General features: G+C 48.9%; 1 protein-coding gene and 1 long non-coding RNA gene across 3 annotated transcripts in view; both read left to right on the forward strand.

The window, feature by feature from the left end:
- The window catches only part of PFDN1 (prefoldin subunit 1), a 59,549-nt gene extending 55,796 nt beyond the window's left edge, over window positions 1-3,753 (forward strand). Inside the window, exon 4 of the mRNA XM_005599355.4 lies at window positions 3,331-3,753. Coding sequence (XP_005599412.1) covers window positions 3,331-3,414 — 84 coding nt within the window. The 3' untranslated portion in view covers window positions 3,415-3,753. The remainder of the gene's footprint in view (window positions 1-3,330) is intronic.
- Window positions 3,754-5,894: 2,141 nt separating this feature from the next.
- Window positions 5,895-15,471, forward strand: LOC111767795 (uncharacterized). 2 transcript variants are annotated; one of them, XR_002799626.2, is made up of 3 exons: window positions 5,895-10,439; window positions 12,974-13,407; window positions 13,664-15,471. It is a non-coding gene; the product is annotated as an uncharacterized lncRNA (long non-coding RNA). The 2 variants fall into 2 exon arrangements; XR_011425550.1 differs by having other exon boundaries at window positions 6,841-10,777.
- The last annotated feature ends 1,922 nt before the right edge of the window (window positions 15,472-17,393 follow it).

The following is a 17,393-nucleotide window of genomic DNA, read 5'->3' on the forward strand; positions in this document are numbered from 1 at the left end:
AGGCCACTGTGGCTGGAGGTGAATGAGTGAGAGGGAGTTGTGGGAGGGGAGGTCAGAGCGTCAGCTAAAGCAAGACTATACATGGATTTTTGAAAAGGCTTTGCCTTTTACTTTATGTGAGATGGGAAGACATTGGAGGGTTTTAAGTTTTAAAAGATGACTCTGGCCACTGTGTGGAGAAGATACTGAAGGAGGTCAAGGGCAGAAGAAAGGAGACCACTTGGGAGGCTATTCATTAAGGTCAGATTCTGGATACATTTTGAGACAGTGCTAACAGGATTTGTTGGTTGATTGGATGTTAGATGTGAAAGAAAGAAAGAAGATTCAAGGATGACACCAAAGATTTTGTCTTGAGCAATCTCAAGAATGGAGTTGTCATTTACAGGAATGGGGAAGACTGGGATCCACAGAATTTCTGGTTTGACAAGGAGCTTTAGGAAGAAGCTGTGGAGATCCAAGGAAGAAAACGTGACTTAATCATTGGTTCCTTAATTTTCTCCATCCTCTGTTACAGTCTCCTTTGGGTCAGTTCTACGACAGGTTTTAGGGGGAGAAGTATGATCTTAGTGTACTAACTTAAGGGATCCTTACCCAGGCCTCTACGATTCCGTGTGGTCAGAAGCCATGGGTCCAGAAGGACTTTGGGATATCAGGTGCTATCTTGGTTTCCTAGGACTGTGTAACAAATTACCACTAACCGGGTGGTTTAAAACAACAAATTTACTCTCTCACAGTTCTGGAGGCCAGAAGTCCAAAATCAAGGTGTTGCAGGGCCCTGCTCCCTGTAAAGGGTCCAGGGAAGAATCTTCCCTTTCTCTTCCTAACTTTTGGGGGTTGCTAACCATCCTTGGCATTCCGTGGCTTATGGAGGCACCCTTCCACTCTCCACCTTCATCTGCGCATGGCGTTCTCCCTGTGTGTCTGTGTGTCCCTTTGTCTCCTTGTGGACTTCTTATAAGGACACTAATCATTGGATTTAAGGCCTACCCTAATCCAGTATGACCTCATCTTAACTTGGTTACATCCGCAATGGCCCTATTTCCAAATAAAGGTCACATTCACAGGTACTGGGGGGTAGGACTTCAACATATGTTTTTGTGAGACACAATTCAACCCCCAACAGATACTTTGCTCCAGGTTTGATTATGAAGGTGTTCTGGGCTCAGATGTGTTTGAGGATGAAACAGGAACTATTGAAATACAGTTTGAAAACAGGTCCCTCTATGCTAGGGATGCCCTATCTATTGAGATGAAAAAAATTTTTTTTGTTAAGTTTATTTAAATTAATTTAAAGATACACAAGTTCATTTTACATTATTTTTTGAAACTTGAAGACTTTCAGTGGATATTCAGTGGTAAAAATCATGAAACTGGAAGTGGAAGATAGAAGGAAGAGACATTATAGAATGAAGAATTTCAAAGATAAGAATTGCAGCCTGAATTTGATTGTCCAGAAGCCTGGGTAGTAGGTAGAAAAGCTCTTGCTGTGTTCTAAACTTATGGTTTTGCCAGTTGGGGCAGCAAGTTGGTAGAGAGGGAATGCAGCAGACCTGGCTCCCTGAGCACTGGTGGAGCAGAGCCCCGCTTGCCCCTCTGGCCTTTCCCTTAGATTCCCATGGGGCTGGGAAGGTGCCCAGATGGTACATGGCACTCGCTGTCTAGCTGCTGCTCCCCTTCTGTGCAACACCCACTATATCTGCATTCTTCAGTGGTGTGTCAGGAGTTATTAGTATTTCCCTCTTTTTACCTCACCACAAGTCAAGTCTAAGGGTTGTTTATCAAAGGAAGTCTAAGTTCCCACTCTGATATCGCAATGATAGGACTATATCAGGTTTAGCGATGTAATTAAACAAAACTCCTTAGCAACAGTATACATTTGTGGCCATTGAATTATCATGCTCACTATGAGTGTTTATGGAGCTCCTGTTGTTTTATAAGGAATTGTATTCAAGTTGGACAGATGGGAGATGAGTAAAGAGATGGGTCTTTCTAGCATTCAGGAAATCTGAAGTTAGGAGAAGACAAATAGGAATCGGCTTCACACAAGAACTGATCAAGACTTGTGGATGCCACAGCATTTGGCACCTGTGGGAAAAAGTCTCTGAATGTATCATTTAATAAAAAAATATCTTGACAGAGAGTAGGAGAAGTTAGAGGCAGGGATATGTAGGGGTACCAGAAAAGTTTAATGGTGAAGGCCTCAAGCAATAGAGGCATTCATTTCAATTTTCCTGTCTCATTCGTTGGGGATCAGTTCCCATGCAAGGCCTATCAGGCCAGGCTGCTCACCAGTCCTCTGCCGCAGTCTTTCCCTGGCTTCCCCACGTCATCTGGGCATCTTAGTGGTCAAAATGAATGCACAGCGGCTTTGGTTAAAGAGGGTAGGGGTGAGAGAAGGGCACTGGCTGCATCTGGGCTGCCTGGGCCAGGGCTCTGCGTTACTGGCTCCAGTATGTGGCTCAGTCATGTGCATGCTTAGAGGGAATTATTTTGAGTATTCCTCAAAAAGGGAGCCTTCATTTTATGTCTGGTAAGTGGGAATGCAGCCACAACTATGTCCTCAGGGCAGGGACCAGTGGTGAAGCCGCCATACTTCTGGGATGACCACAGGGCAAATAATGTACAGACATCATTTCCTTTGACTAATCTTTTGTAATCCTGGTCCAGATGTGGCTCCTGAGAGTAGTTAAAGTTCTTTGTCTAAGTTGAGATTTTTAATTTAGGCCCCAGATGGAGCAGGAGGTAAATTTCCAAAAGGTCTGTTTTATTCAGTGTGTCACTGTCCTGGATTCCTGGCAGGCAGCAGTTTCATTAGAAAAGCAGATTTCATCCTGACTCATCTGCCTCGGTGAGACTTGTGATACAGCTTCTCAGGACTCACGCAGCCTGTCGTCTCGCTGGACAGAGCAGAGGGTACACTGTCCATCCTGCAGCAGTGGCGGCTACAGGCGCCTGGCTGGGGCCATGGAAAACCTTGAGAGACAGTTTGTTATGAGGCCGGAGCTTTGTCCTGGAATTTCCTGGCCTTTGTCTGTCTGCCGTAACTTCATGTACTGAGACGCCTGTTTTTAGAGTCTACTTCCTTCTGGGGGAAGAGTGCTACTGCCTTCCACAGCGCACTTCTGCTTCCTGTACCAAGCAACCTCCTTCCCCGTGCCTGTAGGTCGGGGATGGGGGAGCACTCTGGGCAGGTATGTGTACCTGGCTCCCAATGGACAGTACGTTCCCAGAAGTCACTGGTCACAAAGGACCCATAACCATTGGACATAAAAGCTGCATCTGCCAGCCCGGCCCGTTCACCCTAACCCTTGTTTCTTTCTCACACTGTAGCAGAAAAAATCCTACCTGGAGCGGAGCGTGAAGGAAGCTGAGGACAACATCCGGGAGATGCTGATGGCACGAAGGGCCCAGTAGGAAGCCTTAGGGGAAGCTCTTCCTCTTGACCCCTCCCATTCCTGGTGAGGGCGGAGGGGCCTGTGTGGGGAGATGGCCTCTGCTCTGCCCTGATGGATATTTTATTTGGACGGTCTGGTAATCCTATGTTTTGTACATCACTCTGAGCTCCTTTCAGATCCCAACCCTGTATTTTTTTATCCTGGCTCTGCCTGCCACCCAGGACACTCCTCTCCCCTGAGGGTGAGTCATGAACTCCCAGGAGAGGGAAGATGGGAGCCAGGACAGATAGGGGGGCTCTACCCAAGCCTACTACTGGTCACATACTGGTCAGACCAATAAAAGGCACCTGTCCCACTCTGTGAAGTCTGCTTTTCTTGAGCTGATGGATGAGAACAGAAGAGGCAGAGGCTGTATCCGTGTGCCACAGAGCTCCTCCCTGTGCCTCCCCAGGGCTGTGACCCTGCTCCTTCTGCACTGAAGCCTTCCCCCTTTTTCCCTTTTCTGTTCCTCTGAGTAAATCCCTCAACTTTTGAGCCTCTATGTAGTATGCAGATAAGAAGAAAGAATACCAGGGCATAGCTGAATTTAAGTGAGCAGAACAGTGGTTCCTCGGTGGCAGTCTGCCTAAACATTTCTTTCCCACTTCCTCCCAAACATTCCAAAAGAAAATTCAGTAATAAACCAGCAGCACCTCTAAGACTGTGTCCCTTTGGCCAATGTCATAAGGTGGACACTACAGTCCTGAGGCCTCGCAGAGGCTATGAGGCAGTGGTGTGCTGGAGCTGCCTTGTACTGGCTCAGGAGAGCAAAGTATTCAGTTTTCAGAAATTTTGTTGCAAGTCAGTTGTTACACAGCAATTATTAAAAATTAAATTGTGTAAATTTATAATTAAATTATATTAAAAGTGAGGATAAAAAATATTCAAAACTTATACCTTCCTAAATACTTTACTAAATCTGGCCATTATCTACCTGTTTTTTTGAAGTTAACAGTCTATCGTATCCGGATGGTAGAAACACTATATAGTGGTGCGCTCTTGCACTTCCCTTCCCAGCTCTGCATTCAGGACATCACATTGGTAGTGTGAAATCAGCTATGGTGGGACCATTTACTCCACAGAAATCAGGTGATGCTAAAAAATCATGGCTTTTTTGTTTATTTTTAGAGAAAGCTGGTAGTTAAATATTTATCAGTATCTCCTGCTTTGGAGGTAAGGTGGGCAGGCAGAGGGAAGCAGGGAGGTGTCAACTGCAGCCTCTCGGGGCTGGCAGAGCAGGCCAGCTCAAGGAAAATCTGACTTGCTGCTGTGGCAGCTCAGCGCCACCCTGTGGCCAAAACTGAGATGGGTGGCCTGGCTGACTAGTTTGTATTATGACAGCTCTTCTGTCTTGTGTGTGGGTGTCGAGTGGGTGTGTGTTGGGATGGGACAGCAGGAAAAGAAGGCCTGGGGTTTCTGTGGACTCCTGCTCTCCTTCTAGAGCAAGCCCTAGGGCAGCCCACAGCTACCAAGAGACCCTTTCCTAGGTTCTGGGTAAAAGTGGGTACAGCTCTTTGATGAGCCCATATCTGAGTGGCACGAGGGAGAGAATGCTAGCTCAATGAGGGCCCCATGACCTGGCTGAAAGACATCCTGCCTTGGAACCTGCCTTCGTAATAGCACTCACACTGTATAGCAGCCAGAATTAAAAGGTAATAGGTCTCTCATTATATACTGGACAGTGGCCACTAGCTGCCATACCCAGGGCTTAGCATCTATCTGGAATAATTCAGACAGTTGAGGTTTAGACAAATTTATTGAAACATAAGAGTGTTAGTGGAGAAATCATTCAGTGGTATGTTACATCATGCCACTACCTTGAATGTATAATTTTTAAATTATAAATATATATTTCATAACTAAGCCTTTGGCCAGAAAAATAAAAGGAAAGTCATTTAGCACATTTGTGAAAGGCCAATAAGAAATGGATCTTGAACATTAAAAAGATCAAGTCACTGAATTAAACAGCAGCAACCCCTGCTAATCTAGAATCCCACTGGTTGAAGGTAGAAGAAGTGTCTGTGCAGAGCTAATCATTTAGTTCAGCAATCAGAAGAGATGGGGGCAGGCACACCTGTCGGAGGTGGCAGCAGAGCTGGCAGGACAGGAGGGCCAGGCTGGTCAGGTGAGCATGTCCCAGAGACAGCAGCAACAGAGAGCAGTCCAGCAGGCTGTGAGGCAGGTGGATGTGCCCAGGTCATCCCTTCTTTGGTCTTCTACCACATAAACTGGAGGGGGAAGGGAAGAGAGGGTGAGAAGAATGAACTGGCGTAAACCCCGGGCCCTACAGAGCCAGCACCTCCCACACCAAGGGAGGCCCACAGCAGCTGAAAGCCACGAGCAGACTGGGTGCAGCCTTTCTACTTCTGCCGTGGCGGATGATGAATGGAAGGGTGGCTCAGCTCCTTAGGACACTCACCTCTGCAGGGACAAGCGCTAGGGAATCCATACAGCAGCCTCACACCAAAGCAGCCAGAGTTCAGAGAAGTAAGAAATGTCCGTTGCTGTCTGGCCAGAGTTGGTTAACCCTACTTGGTTTATAAACCAGGCAACACCATGCCCCTGTCCCATACCCTACAAGGGAACTGGGGGGTGTTTCTTCAGATACAGCTAAGCCATCTCCCAAGAGCAAGAGAGTAACTCAAATCTCCTCAAAAGGAGAATAACCAAGAATCTTGGTTTTTCATACCTGGGCAAACACAGTATCAGAATGTGCCCCAACCTCTAAACTTTCACACAAAGCAGTAGAAGGCAGGGATGAAAACCTGGTCAAGGGGGAAGGATGGCTGGAGCTTGGCACTCTTGGTTTTTCTCAGAATGGAGTTGGAAATCTGAGGCCTGTCAGGGCTAAGTGCTCTATTAAGAGATGTGAGTGCTAAACAAACCCACACATCAGGAAGACCCCCAACCACCCTTTACTCAGCAGCTGACCTGTGGCTGACATCAGCCCCTCTTCCTGTAAGGACATACTTAAAATGGCTGATGGTCAACGTTGGATCTGTGGCCATTTTTAAGAAAATCTCCAAACAACCATCCTCAACCTCAGTTGTAAGCAGTAAGGTTTAAACTTTTTCAAAATTCATGAATACATGAATTTTATACATGAAACCAGTCCTTTGGCAGGCTTCTTTCAGTTCTATTTTTGTGTATCTATTTTGATACCTCCTCTCTTGGCAACTCCTCTCTCCTGGTATAGTAGCTAGAATACGCCGGGTTAGTAGTGAGCTTTCCAAGTTCCCCCATTGTATCAGCCACCCTCCACGGAGACATCCCTTGCCCTCTCATGGCACAGGTTTAATGCTCGCCTTCATTTGGCCCCACTCAGCAACACAGGCAAAGCTGTTCTGGGTCCGGGAGATAAGACCCACCCCAAGGGATGCCTAGTCAAAAAGAAGACAGCCCGTTTATTCTGAGGCCTGATGAGGTATTACCTGTGTTAGTCCTAACAATAACTTTGAGATAGATGTTACCATCATCCCCCTTTCACAGGTAAGGAACTCGAGGCCTAGAGAGATGTAAGTCCCTTGTTCAAGCACACATGACCAGCCAGAGGCAGAGCAAGGATCTGAACCTAGGCCTGTAGCAAGCTGGTCTTGCCCAGGCCCTACTTGGGTAGAAAAGGGACCAGGAGGAGCACAGAGTGAATGGACTCCAGAACAGTCCTCTCTCACACCAGCCAGAGCCCACCCCACTCACTGAAGGCCTGGGCACTCCAGACCCTGGGGTCACTGCTGCAGGAGAGCCCCAGGCAGGGTGTCACCTGCCATCTGTCCGGATGACTTGCCCAGGGTCCCAGCCTCCCCGGGAGGCTGCACGGGCAGCTTTGGACAGGGAAACCAAGAACAATTGCCTGCGGACCCCCTTGAACAATCCCTTCTTGAATTCTTCCCGTCACAGGACTGGCTCTGCTGCCCCTGGGACAGAAGGGCCCTCTCCCCTGCCAACTCTAGAAACAGTCTGCTTGATCAAGGCCTGAGACCCAGGCTGAGGCTGGGCTGCAGCGTGAGAGGTCCTGCAGTCTCTCTTAAGCTACCGTTTATCGAGCTGTTCACACGTGCTGGGTGGGACCTGTGCTGCGGGCCTTCCATCACAGTACCAGGCAGGCCTCACAACCCTGTGGTACACCTGTTGGTACCCGTCCCCTCCCTGCTTCCCCTTCTCCCAGCCCTTCCCTCCTGACAGAACCTCCAAACCTTCGGCAGCTTAGTCAGGGAAACACAAATGTCCCAGGGTTGCTTCCCCATCACCTTTCTCCTTTCGTTTGGTCAAGTTCATTTAGCCAGGGCTCATTTCACATGACCTATTCCGAAACCTGGGACAATAGGGACTTCGAGCTTATTACTCCCAGACAATGCTTACAGAGGTTAGAAATAATCAGTCTGCCTACAGGACAGAGGACTTCAACCAGAGGGCTGCATCAAGCTTGATGGGGTGGGTAGTGCTGTACATACCTTAGAAACCCGAGTCAGTTATTTCCTCGAGCGCCAACTCTTCCAAAGGCCTTATGACTTTTTCCTTCCTGTTAGCTGAGGACAGAACCCCTGCCCTCAAACTGTTGAGAAGATAGGGGGTGGAAGAGTGCATGTCGGGGAGGGTAGGTCTAGAGGTAGGAGTGACTTGTGGTTTTCCTTGCTTTTCAGTCACCCAAATCAGGGGTGACTGGCCCCAGAGAAAGCTCTGAGGAAGGCCTTACAGTTCCTCATAGCACCTGCTCTGGGGCCCAGAAATGGCATATTTTACAGCTGTATCTTCCTAGATGCCATCCCTACCTATAGGGTCTGAGCTACTGCCCGCCCCCCCAGAGGGTGCCTGCTGCACTGAGCTGCATGGCCTTGTCTACCCCAGGGTACCCCTTCTCCCTCGGGGCCTCACGACACCTCACTGCTACTCTGCCATGCGTCCCCATCCCTGCCATCCAAAGGGTGAATCTGCCTAAGAGCTCCTACACTGCCCTGGCTGGCCAGCTAGTATGTAGCCTGAGTCCTGGGCATGACACCCTCCCTGGGTACTTAAAGCATCGCTAGCAGTACTGGTTACCCAGCAGGAGCTGGGGCAGAGATGATTCCAACACAGGTGTTCCACACCCAGGGCCTTCCAGCAACTGGCCTCTACTGGCAAGCAGGGCATAAAGGGGGCAGAACCATGGTTATATGAGATGTTAAACATTAGGGGAAGCTGGGTGAACAGTATACAGAAACAGCACTATCTCTGCAACTCTTCTGTAAGTCTAAAATTATTTCAAAATACAAAGTTTTAAAAAAGGGGAGGGATCAAAAGAACACTGGGTAGGGTGGGAGCAGGCAGTGCCTTTCCAGGCAGGCAGTGCCCAGGTCAGGGGAGAGGTGCTGGTGCCTGCAGGGGCTGCTCTGCTCGAGTTCCTTCTTGGAGATCAAGTGCCCCCGTGTGGCCAGCCTGGGGACAGGGGCTGGGCTCTAGCTCCTCCTGAGGGATGCAGGCAGGGCCTTACAGATTGGCTTCCATATACATCAGCCAAAAGGCTAACCCTGCTATTCACTGCCTAGTGTCTCAGTAGCCAAGACCACCCTGTTCAGCACCAGGAGCCTGTGCTCTGGCCCCAGGCAAGAAGGGACTGTAGTCTCAGAAAACTACCGTTGAGCTGGAAATCAGATCCACGCGTCCCTTCACTAGCTTGTCTCTCTTGCCCCCAGACAGCCCTTTTGCCACCAACCCTCAAGGTTCTCAGCCCCAGCCCGGGGTGGGGCCTGCAGAGGAGCAGAGCTTTGCCACATGAATGCAAGTGCAAGAGAGAGAACGGAGTATGTGTGTGCTGGTGAAGGGGGTTGGGGGAATATGCAGGGAGAGGTGTATGAGCATACAGGTGTGACCCAGAGGCCCAGACTAAGGCCCGGGTAAGCTTGGGTCTTGGGAGGAGACCTCCAACCCCCTTGGTAGAGGCCCCCACACATCTTCCTGCCTCTGTGCTGGAAGCAGAGAAGATAGATGAAAGATGCTTGGAGGCATGCAGCCCCCTGTGCCCACATGCCTGCCCACCAAGCCCTGAGGTCTGCTCCTGGGTCACCAGCCTGCCCTCCAGGACCACCAGACACTACCCAGAAGTCTCAAGTTCTAGGACTACCATATTTCACAACCCCAAGGGTGCCATTCACATGGGCTACTCAGAAACCTGGTAGGCAGGCAACAGGCAAGTGGGGCTCCAGGCCACACAGGGGCCAAGGGCAGAGATGGCCTGCAAGAAATGTGAGCAGAGGCCTTCTCAGCTGAAGGCTCCAGTTTCTCGGTCAGCCCCATCCTGGAATATGAAACCTTTGCTTGCTCAGCTCAGACATTTTAAATGATTAATCAAGTGTTCTGAAGTGGTAATAGAGCCTTAGCAGGCCTTTCCTAGTTGTGTATGCATCTGTACACAGTCCCTACCCAGCAGAGCTAATAAGGAGAAGCAAACACACAAAGACTGAGGCCTCCCTGAGTTCTGGCATCTTGAACCTTCTTGCTCCAGGAACTAGGAAGCTGCACCTTGGCCTCTTGCGGCCTAGACCAGTGATGGGCCCCCAGGGCTGCTCCTCAATTGTGAAGACCACCACAGCCACAGCACCTCCCAAGAAGTGTCCCCAATGGAGATGACGGCTTTGCCAGAAGCAGGAGGCCTGTGGTCTGTGCTCAGCTGCCCTCACCCCACCTTCAACACCTAGACCAACAGAAGAAGGCCAGCCTTCCAGGAGGTATCAGAGGATGCTGGAGCAGCCCTCCTACTGCTCAGACCAAGAGGCAGGAAGGGAGGGAAAAACCTTTAAGCATTTTAGGACTAAGTAAAATCTCAAGATAGCCGTAGGTTGGATCCTGTCCCTCCCATGCAGGGGCAGAGAGGAGAGCACACAACTTGCTCAGGATCCACTTCAGCTTTCCTTGGAGGTGCATGGGCAGTGGGATCATTTATTATTCAGCACAAGGGGGCTGCACTGGTGAGAAAAGATGTCCTAATGGCAGTGCCACTGTGCCACCTGCTCTCAAGCCCATGAGCACCAGGTAAGTGCTGAGGGGAGAGAGTGATGGGGTGAAGGGTGGTTAGGAATAGTAGAGGTGATCAAGGGTGTGTGGTTTTCACTGGAGTCTGAAGGTTAAGAGCAGGCAAATTTAGGTCTATCTTCCACTTTCCTCCTCCTCCACAGGGAGGCAGGCTACGGGGCTGGCAGCACTGGCACAGCCTTAGCCCAGGCTCTGCAACAGCAGCTGCCTTTGCCCGCTCAGCGTGGGACCTTCCCCAGGCCTCCTGGGCCTCTTTGCCTGCCCGCCCTGCTCCTCATGCCTCCTTCTGCAGCTTCAGCTCTGGCCTCACTGTCTCTTATGTGGAAGCTGTGAGTCAGGTGAGGCCCTGTCTCCCAAGTCTCTGTCCCTCTCTGCTTCAGTGTCCCAAGATACCCACCAGGGCAGAACAGTCTGGGAGGTGGCCAGCAATTCACCTGCCCACCCATGCATCTGACTGGCCCACCCAACGGATCGTTCAGCCTGCCATCACTCTCCAAACCTTGAGTGCCAGGTGTTTGTGTGGATTGGTCTGGAAAGGGTGAGAGCTTGCTGACCTGTGTGTGGGTCCTGTTCTGAGATCTCCAGAAGTGCAGCTGCCACCATCCTGTCAGGGAGGCAGCTGCTAGACAAACCCAAGGAACTATCTCAGCCAAGACCAAGCCTTCTGAGAGGCTCACGAGGGTCTAGGGAACCCCAGGGCCATCTCACCCAGAGTGTCCAGAGTGGGGATGAGCCCCCACCCCCAGGCTCAGTCACAAGGCCAGCTTGCACTTCCACCCTGTCCACCCCAATCAGTCCGATAAGGAGCAGACCTGACAGCAAAATTTTTTCATAAACGTACATTTGGACACGTGCCAGTCTGACAGGTAGGGCTGCACTGGCCACTGCCTCCTGTGGCCCTATCCTTGACAGGGTTTGCTGCAGACATGGGGACAACTGAGAACATCTTAGATGCTAGAACTGCAGATGAAACTGCCTTGGGGATCACATTGGCCAGTCATTTTTGGTAAGGAGAGGATGCTGAGCTCACAGAAGGGAAGTAATTTGATTGAGGTCACATTGTGAATTACAGGCAGGTCCTGGCCTGTCACCCAGCCTTCCTGCCTCCTGGCCCAGTACTCTCTGCACATCAAGATGAGGCTCACTTCAAATTAGATAGCAGCCTGGCTGCAAGTGCCTTGAAATGTGGCTGTGTATGGAGAGGTGAAAGGTCTCTCTTCTCTCTGCCCTGTTCTCTCTGGATATCCAAAGTCTGGTGGGAGGGCAAGATCTAGTCCTCACCCTGCTCCCGAGTGTGTCCCAAGAGAGTCAGGGCCCATTACCTCAGACTGGCCTGGTCCAGTAGTCAACTGGGTGACAGTGAATTACAGGATCCCTCCCGGCAGCCACTCGCCAGTCTCCAGGCAGGTGAGTGGGTGTGTTGGCCCAGAACAAGGCACCTCCTAGGGGTGGAGGGAGGAGGGGTGGCTGGACCCTCCCTCTCAAGGAATCTACTTCAGACTTTCCTTGGCTACCCCACCCCTTGGGTTGCTTTGTTCTCGAAGGACAGTATTTGTACATGGGCTCTGGAGGGGCACTGCCCAAGTTCCAATCCTTACGCTGCCACTGACGGGCTGTGTGACCCTGAAGAAGTCACAGCTTCCCTGTGCTCCAGTCTTCTCACTTGCAAAATGGGGGAAATAGTAGTGCCTAAGAGCCTATGTTTTGTGACCAAAAAACCCCACGATAATGTAAAGCGCTTGGCCCAGGGCCTGGCACAAAGTGAAGGTGAGAGGACTTAATAACTAGGAACCGCGACGTGTGGCGTTCTACAGAAGAATCACCACACATCTGTTTCGTTATTCTGCGTCCGTGTGTGGGGAGGGGCTCCTCCAACCAATCCATGTTGGGATTGGTATTTGTACGTGTGGCCCCAGATCATCCCAGGACGACAAAAGCAGAGGAACTGGCAGTCCGTGTGAGGCACAGCTGCTCCCAGAGAGAGGGAAAGAAGCAACCCAGGGGAGAGGCAGGGGGCTGTGTGTGTGTTGGGGATGAGTGAGGCAGAATACTGACAACTTTAGCTGTTGAGACCCCTCACACTGAAGAGGGTGAAATATTTAGAAACAAGCCATTTCCTTAGATAAAGGGAATAAGGAAACCCTCATACATTTGTGTGCGTGTGTGTGTGCGTCTGTGTGTGCGCCTAGACGTGCTGAGTCTATGGCTGTCACTAAGGCTGCAGAAGAACATGATATGAAGCATAACACGAAAGAGGTCAAGTTAGAAGGGACGTACATGTTTAAAAGCCTGAGAACTGAAGAGTAAAGAGTTTCTCCTTAAAGAAAAAAGCCAATCAAATGTGATCAGTCCACAACTGAATCTCAGAAATTCCAGCAGAACTAGAGGCCCTGTTCATTGAATCTCAGAAAAGGGACTGAATTCTCTGAGGACAAGAGAATGTCTTTAGAGAGGCAGCTCCCTCCAGTCTGTTTTTCAGTCTAGGAGAGGTGCAGATATGGGATAAGGGAGCTGACAGCATTTTCTGTCCACAGTTACAGATTATTAAAAGTGAAAGGAGCGTCCTTCTCCTCCCACCCTCCCACTTCCCAAATGGAGATGCTGCAGAAGGCAAGGAGGTTGCTGAGGAGCCCGACCAGGGCGTGTGTGAGATAAGGGACAAGTGCACGTCACTTTCCTCGTGTGGAACTCAATACAGTGCTGGAAGCTGACAGTGGAAGCTGCATGTGCAAGAGGCTGGAGATCGAGAAGTGTTTGGTAGTTTCCAGTGAAGACCATGCTGTTCTACAAGCGGGAGAGTGGAACTCACCCCACTTAATTAAAAGAAAATAAGGGCTTCCCCTGCCCCCCCACTATAACCAACAAAATAAGAGGTCAAACCAGGGCCCACATCCCTGCTACCAACTTAGGAGTCAAGTAGACCCAGCTGAGACCCTGGCTCTGTTCTTCTGTAGACGGGTGAATTGAGGTAAGTCACTTGACCTCCTGGAGCCTCTGCTTCCGCCTCTGTAGGAAGGAAAGACAGTGGTGGAAGCTACTGCCTTAGATGACATGGAAAATGTGGTGAGGACAAAGGTGAGTACCATTAAGACAAGTCGAAAAAAGGAAAGGACTCGGTTTACAAATAGGAAAGTTTCATCATGGGTTTCTTAAATAGATCATATAGTACATTTCAAACATTATCTTTCATAATTTGATAGCCAATCTATCATTTATGTTCACAGAGCTAAAGAACCGAGGTGCCAGCCGTTCCAGTGCAGCGTCCACATTTGTGTTTGCTGGCCCAGCAGCACGGACAAAGCTTGGTCTTGCAAAACACAGCTGCAGCAATCACCCCAAGCCCAGAAGAGTGTGGAGACCTGCATATCCAGAGAAATGCCACAAGCTGACAGGAGGGCTGAACAGCTTGGGGGTAGGGGGCTCTATCCAGATGAACTTAGAAAATGGAAGACAGATAATTTTAGTTTTTTGTAAATCTGAGGAGATAACCAAGAGCTTCTCATGCTGGCGAGAAAAGAAAGCCACCAAAAGGAATCTCAAATGGTTTACTAGGGTGACAGGCCCATTTCTGTTGCACAAGACTTTAGTGAGTAATCTCACATACCCTGAGGGGAAGAGACACCTTAGGATAGCCTGTGCTTCTCGCTTAGTTTGGAGAGTAGAAAGCAGTTTTTCTTTTATCCTAAAGTCGGCCAAGAGATGAGGGAAGGGACTGAAGGGCAATAATGAGGACCACACAAGATGAGAACACAGGCAACAGGCGATTGTGTCCTCAGCACCCCACCGTTCTGCTAGAAGTCTGTCTGTACCACAGCCTCAGACAGGCCAGAGGAACCACAGGTGAGCTAGGGAGGATGCCACTGTAAAGATCAAAGGGGAGAGAGGGGCCAACAAGCATGAGATGCGCGGATGTCATGGGTGACATTACTACAGCAGAAGGAAGGAAGCAATTCATTATATCAAGAATATATTTCAAATTCAGTTTTTGGAGAAATAAATATGAGGGGGGCTGCTGTGCCAAGCAGAAGAAATTAAGGAAAATCTAGAGAAACATCTGATCATGCCCAGTACACAACAGCTCTGTGAGCCTGTGGCAGGGTGTAAAGACCTTGAGGGCAGGGAGAATCCTTTAATGGCTGGCCGCTGCACACAGTCTTGCTCACGACCCACTCAGAAGTGAGCCACACAGGGACCAAGACTGTGAATGATGATGGCTGACCTACCCCAGAGCATGACCTGGCCCACAAGCCCCTCAACATAGTTGTCATCTCTTCATGGCTGTTCCTACCCAATTTGATGTAAACCACACCTCATTTATTGCCAAACTTCAAAAGAAACCAATGTGACCAATCAAAAGCTGGGGCTCAACTCTGGAATCCTCACAGCACAGCAGGCGAAGGAGCAGGCTGCCTTGTGTCACTAAAGGCACATGAGAGTGAGCAGGCAATCCTACTTAAATACCCGTCAGGCTCCCTAACGATCTGCAGGTTCAATACAATTCTAATCAAAACCCCAGCCGTATTTTTCGGAGATAAACCGTTTCTAAAATTTATGGAAAAGTAAGAGAACTAAAATAATTTTGAAAAAATAAAATTGGAGGAATCACACGACCTTATTTTAAGATTTAATATAAAGCCAAAGTAGCCAACACAGTTATGGTATTGGCAAAGGGCCTGACACAGATCCAAGGCACAGAACAGAGAGGACAGCAGGACCCACATAAACAGGGCCGACTGATGTCTGACAAATAGGCAAAAGCAATTCAATGGAGAAAGGATAGTCTTTACAAACGTTGAAAAAATTGGCATGCAAAAAAACTAAAAACCTCAACCATTTTAAACCTCATATTTTATACAGAAACCCAAAATGGATCATAAATCTAAATGTAAAACAAAACTATAAAACTTTTAGAAAAGATCGGAGAAAAACTTCAGGACCTGGGGTTAGGCAAAGAGTTCTCAGACCTGATACCAAAAGCATGCCCAAAAAAGAAAAAAACGATAAATTGGTCCTAATAAAAATTAAAAACTTCTGCTCTGTGGAAGACACTTAATATAAGGGGATGAAAAGACAAGCTATGGACTGAGAGAAAATATTTGCAAATAACATCCTGCAGAGGACTTGTCTCTAAAATATATACTCTCAAAACTCCACACTAAGAAAACAACTCAATTTAAAAGTGGGCAAGGGGCCGGCCGGTAGCACAGGGGTTAAGTGCGCACGTCCTGCTTCAGCGGCCTGGGATTCGCCGGTTCCGATCCCGGGTGCGGGCATGGCACCGCTTGTGAAGCCATGCTGTGGCAGGCGTCCCGCATATAAAGTAGAGGAATATGGGCACAGATATTAGCCCAGGGCCAGTCTTCCTGGAGGATTGGCAGCAGTTAGCTCAGGGCTAATCTTCCTCAAAAAAAAAAAAAGTGGGCAAAAGACTTGAACAGACACTTCACCAAAGAGGATATAGGGAAGGCAAGTAAGTACGTGACAACATCATTAGACACTTAAAAAATGCAAATTAAAACCACAATGAGATGCCACTACACACCTATCAGAATGGCTAAAACAAAAAATACTGACAATATCTAAGTACAAGGACACAGAGCAACAGGAACTCTCATTCATTGCTGATAGGAATGCAAAATGGTACAGCCACTCTGAAAAACAGTAGCAGTTTCTTAAACATACACTTAATCATATGATCCAGAAATTGCACTCCTGGGTATTCACCTTAGAGAAATGAAAATTTATGTGTACACAAAAAACTCTACAAAATTTGTAATCGCTAAAAAGTGGAAACAACCCAAATGTCCTTCAACAGGTGAATGAATAAAGTGGCACCTCCACATAATGGAATACTACTCAGCAATAAAGAAGCCACCAGATTTTCACAGAATACCCCAGCAGTTACACACTGATGATTTTGCTTGAAAGGCAGTATGCTAGAAGGACATTCCAGGGCAGAACGCATCTACCCTGAAACTCCCTTGGCCAAATGTCCTAGAAAATCCTGAAAGACCAAAGACTTTCAAATGTATTCCCCAGGTCCCCAGGGTTCCATAAACAGGTAGGGGGTGGTCCCTCCTTGCCTCAACAGCAATTCCATAGTATCTATTTTCCATTCTACAGTTGCATGTAAAGTTTTTTTTGAAAAGATTTATATTAGAAAGATCTGAAAACTATCAAAGTATCAAACGGTGGTCATGAAGGATCTGTACTGTTGCTGGGGTTCAGAAGGGCCTCCCTGGAGCATGGATGGTCATATGCTTCGCTGTCTGTGTGCTGGACCCTCCAACAGCCACCCCAGGGGACACAGTCTGCTTTGAGAAGCAAGGTCTCCTTTATCAAAGCTGAGTGACAAAGGCCTGACTCCCTTACTTGGTGTCTGGCCTTTCTGGAACTTGATGTGGTGTTGCCTACTTCTCCAGTTGAGCAGGGTTTCGAGCCCTCATGCTTCAGCTGGTTCTTTGTACCTCTGAGCCTGTCTCTTTCACGCCTACATAAATGTCTGCCTTCCTCCAGGCCTGAGGAGCCCTGTCTTCTGGTCCTAGCAGTCTTGTCTTTCCCTCTGTTGGGTCCTTCACAGAACAGGAACTGGAGAGCAGTCCACTCTATAGGGACAATAGTGAGGCTAAGTCCAGTGGATATTTCTGAGTTCCTACCTTACCTGACTTGCAGCAATATTTGATGGTACTGATCATTCCCTTGTTTTATTTTTAAAGACTGGCACCTGAGCTAACAACGATTGCCAATCTGTTATTTCTTCTTCTACCCAAAGCCCCCCAGTACACAGTTGTATATTCTAGCTGTAGGACCTTCTAGTTGTGGTATGTGGGACACCGCCTCAGAGTGGCCTGATGAGCAATGCCATGTCCATGCCCAGGATCCAAACCAGCGCCTAGGCCACTGAAGCGGGGTGCACAAACTTAACCACTCGGCCACGGGGCTGGCCCCTCCCTT

Source organism: Equus caballus, chromosome 14 (assembly GCF_041296265.1).
Source record: "Equus caballus isolate H_3958 breed thoroughbred chromosome 14, TB-T2T, whole genome shotgun sequence".
NCBI lineage: Eukaryota > Metazoa > Chordata > Mammalia > Perissodactyla > Equidae > Equus > Equus caballus.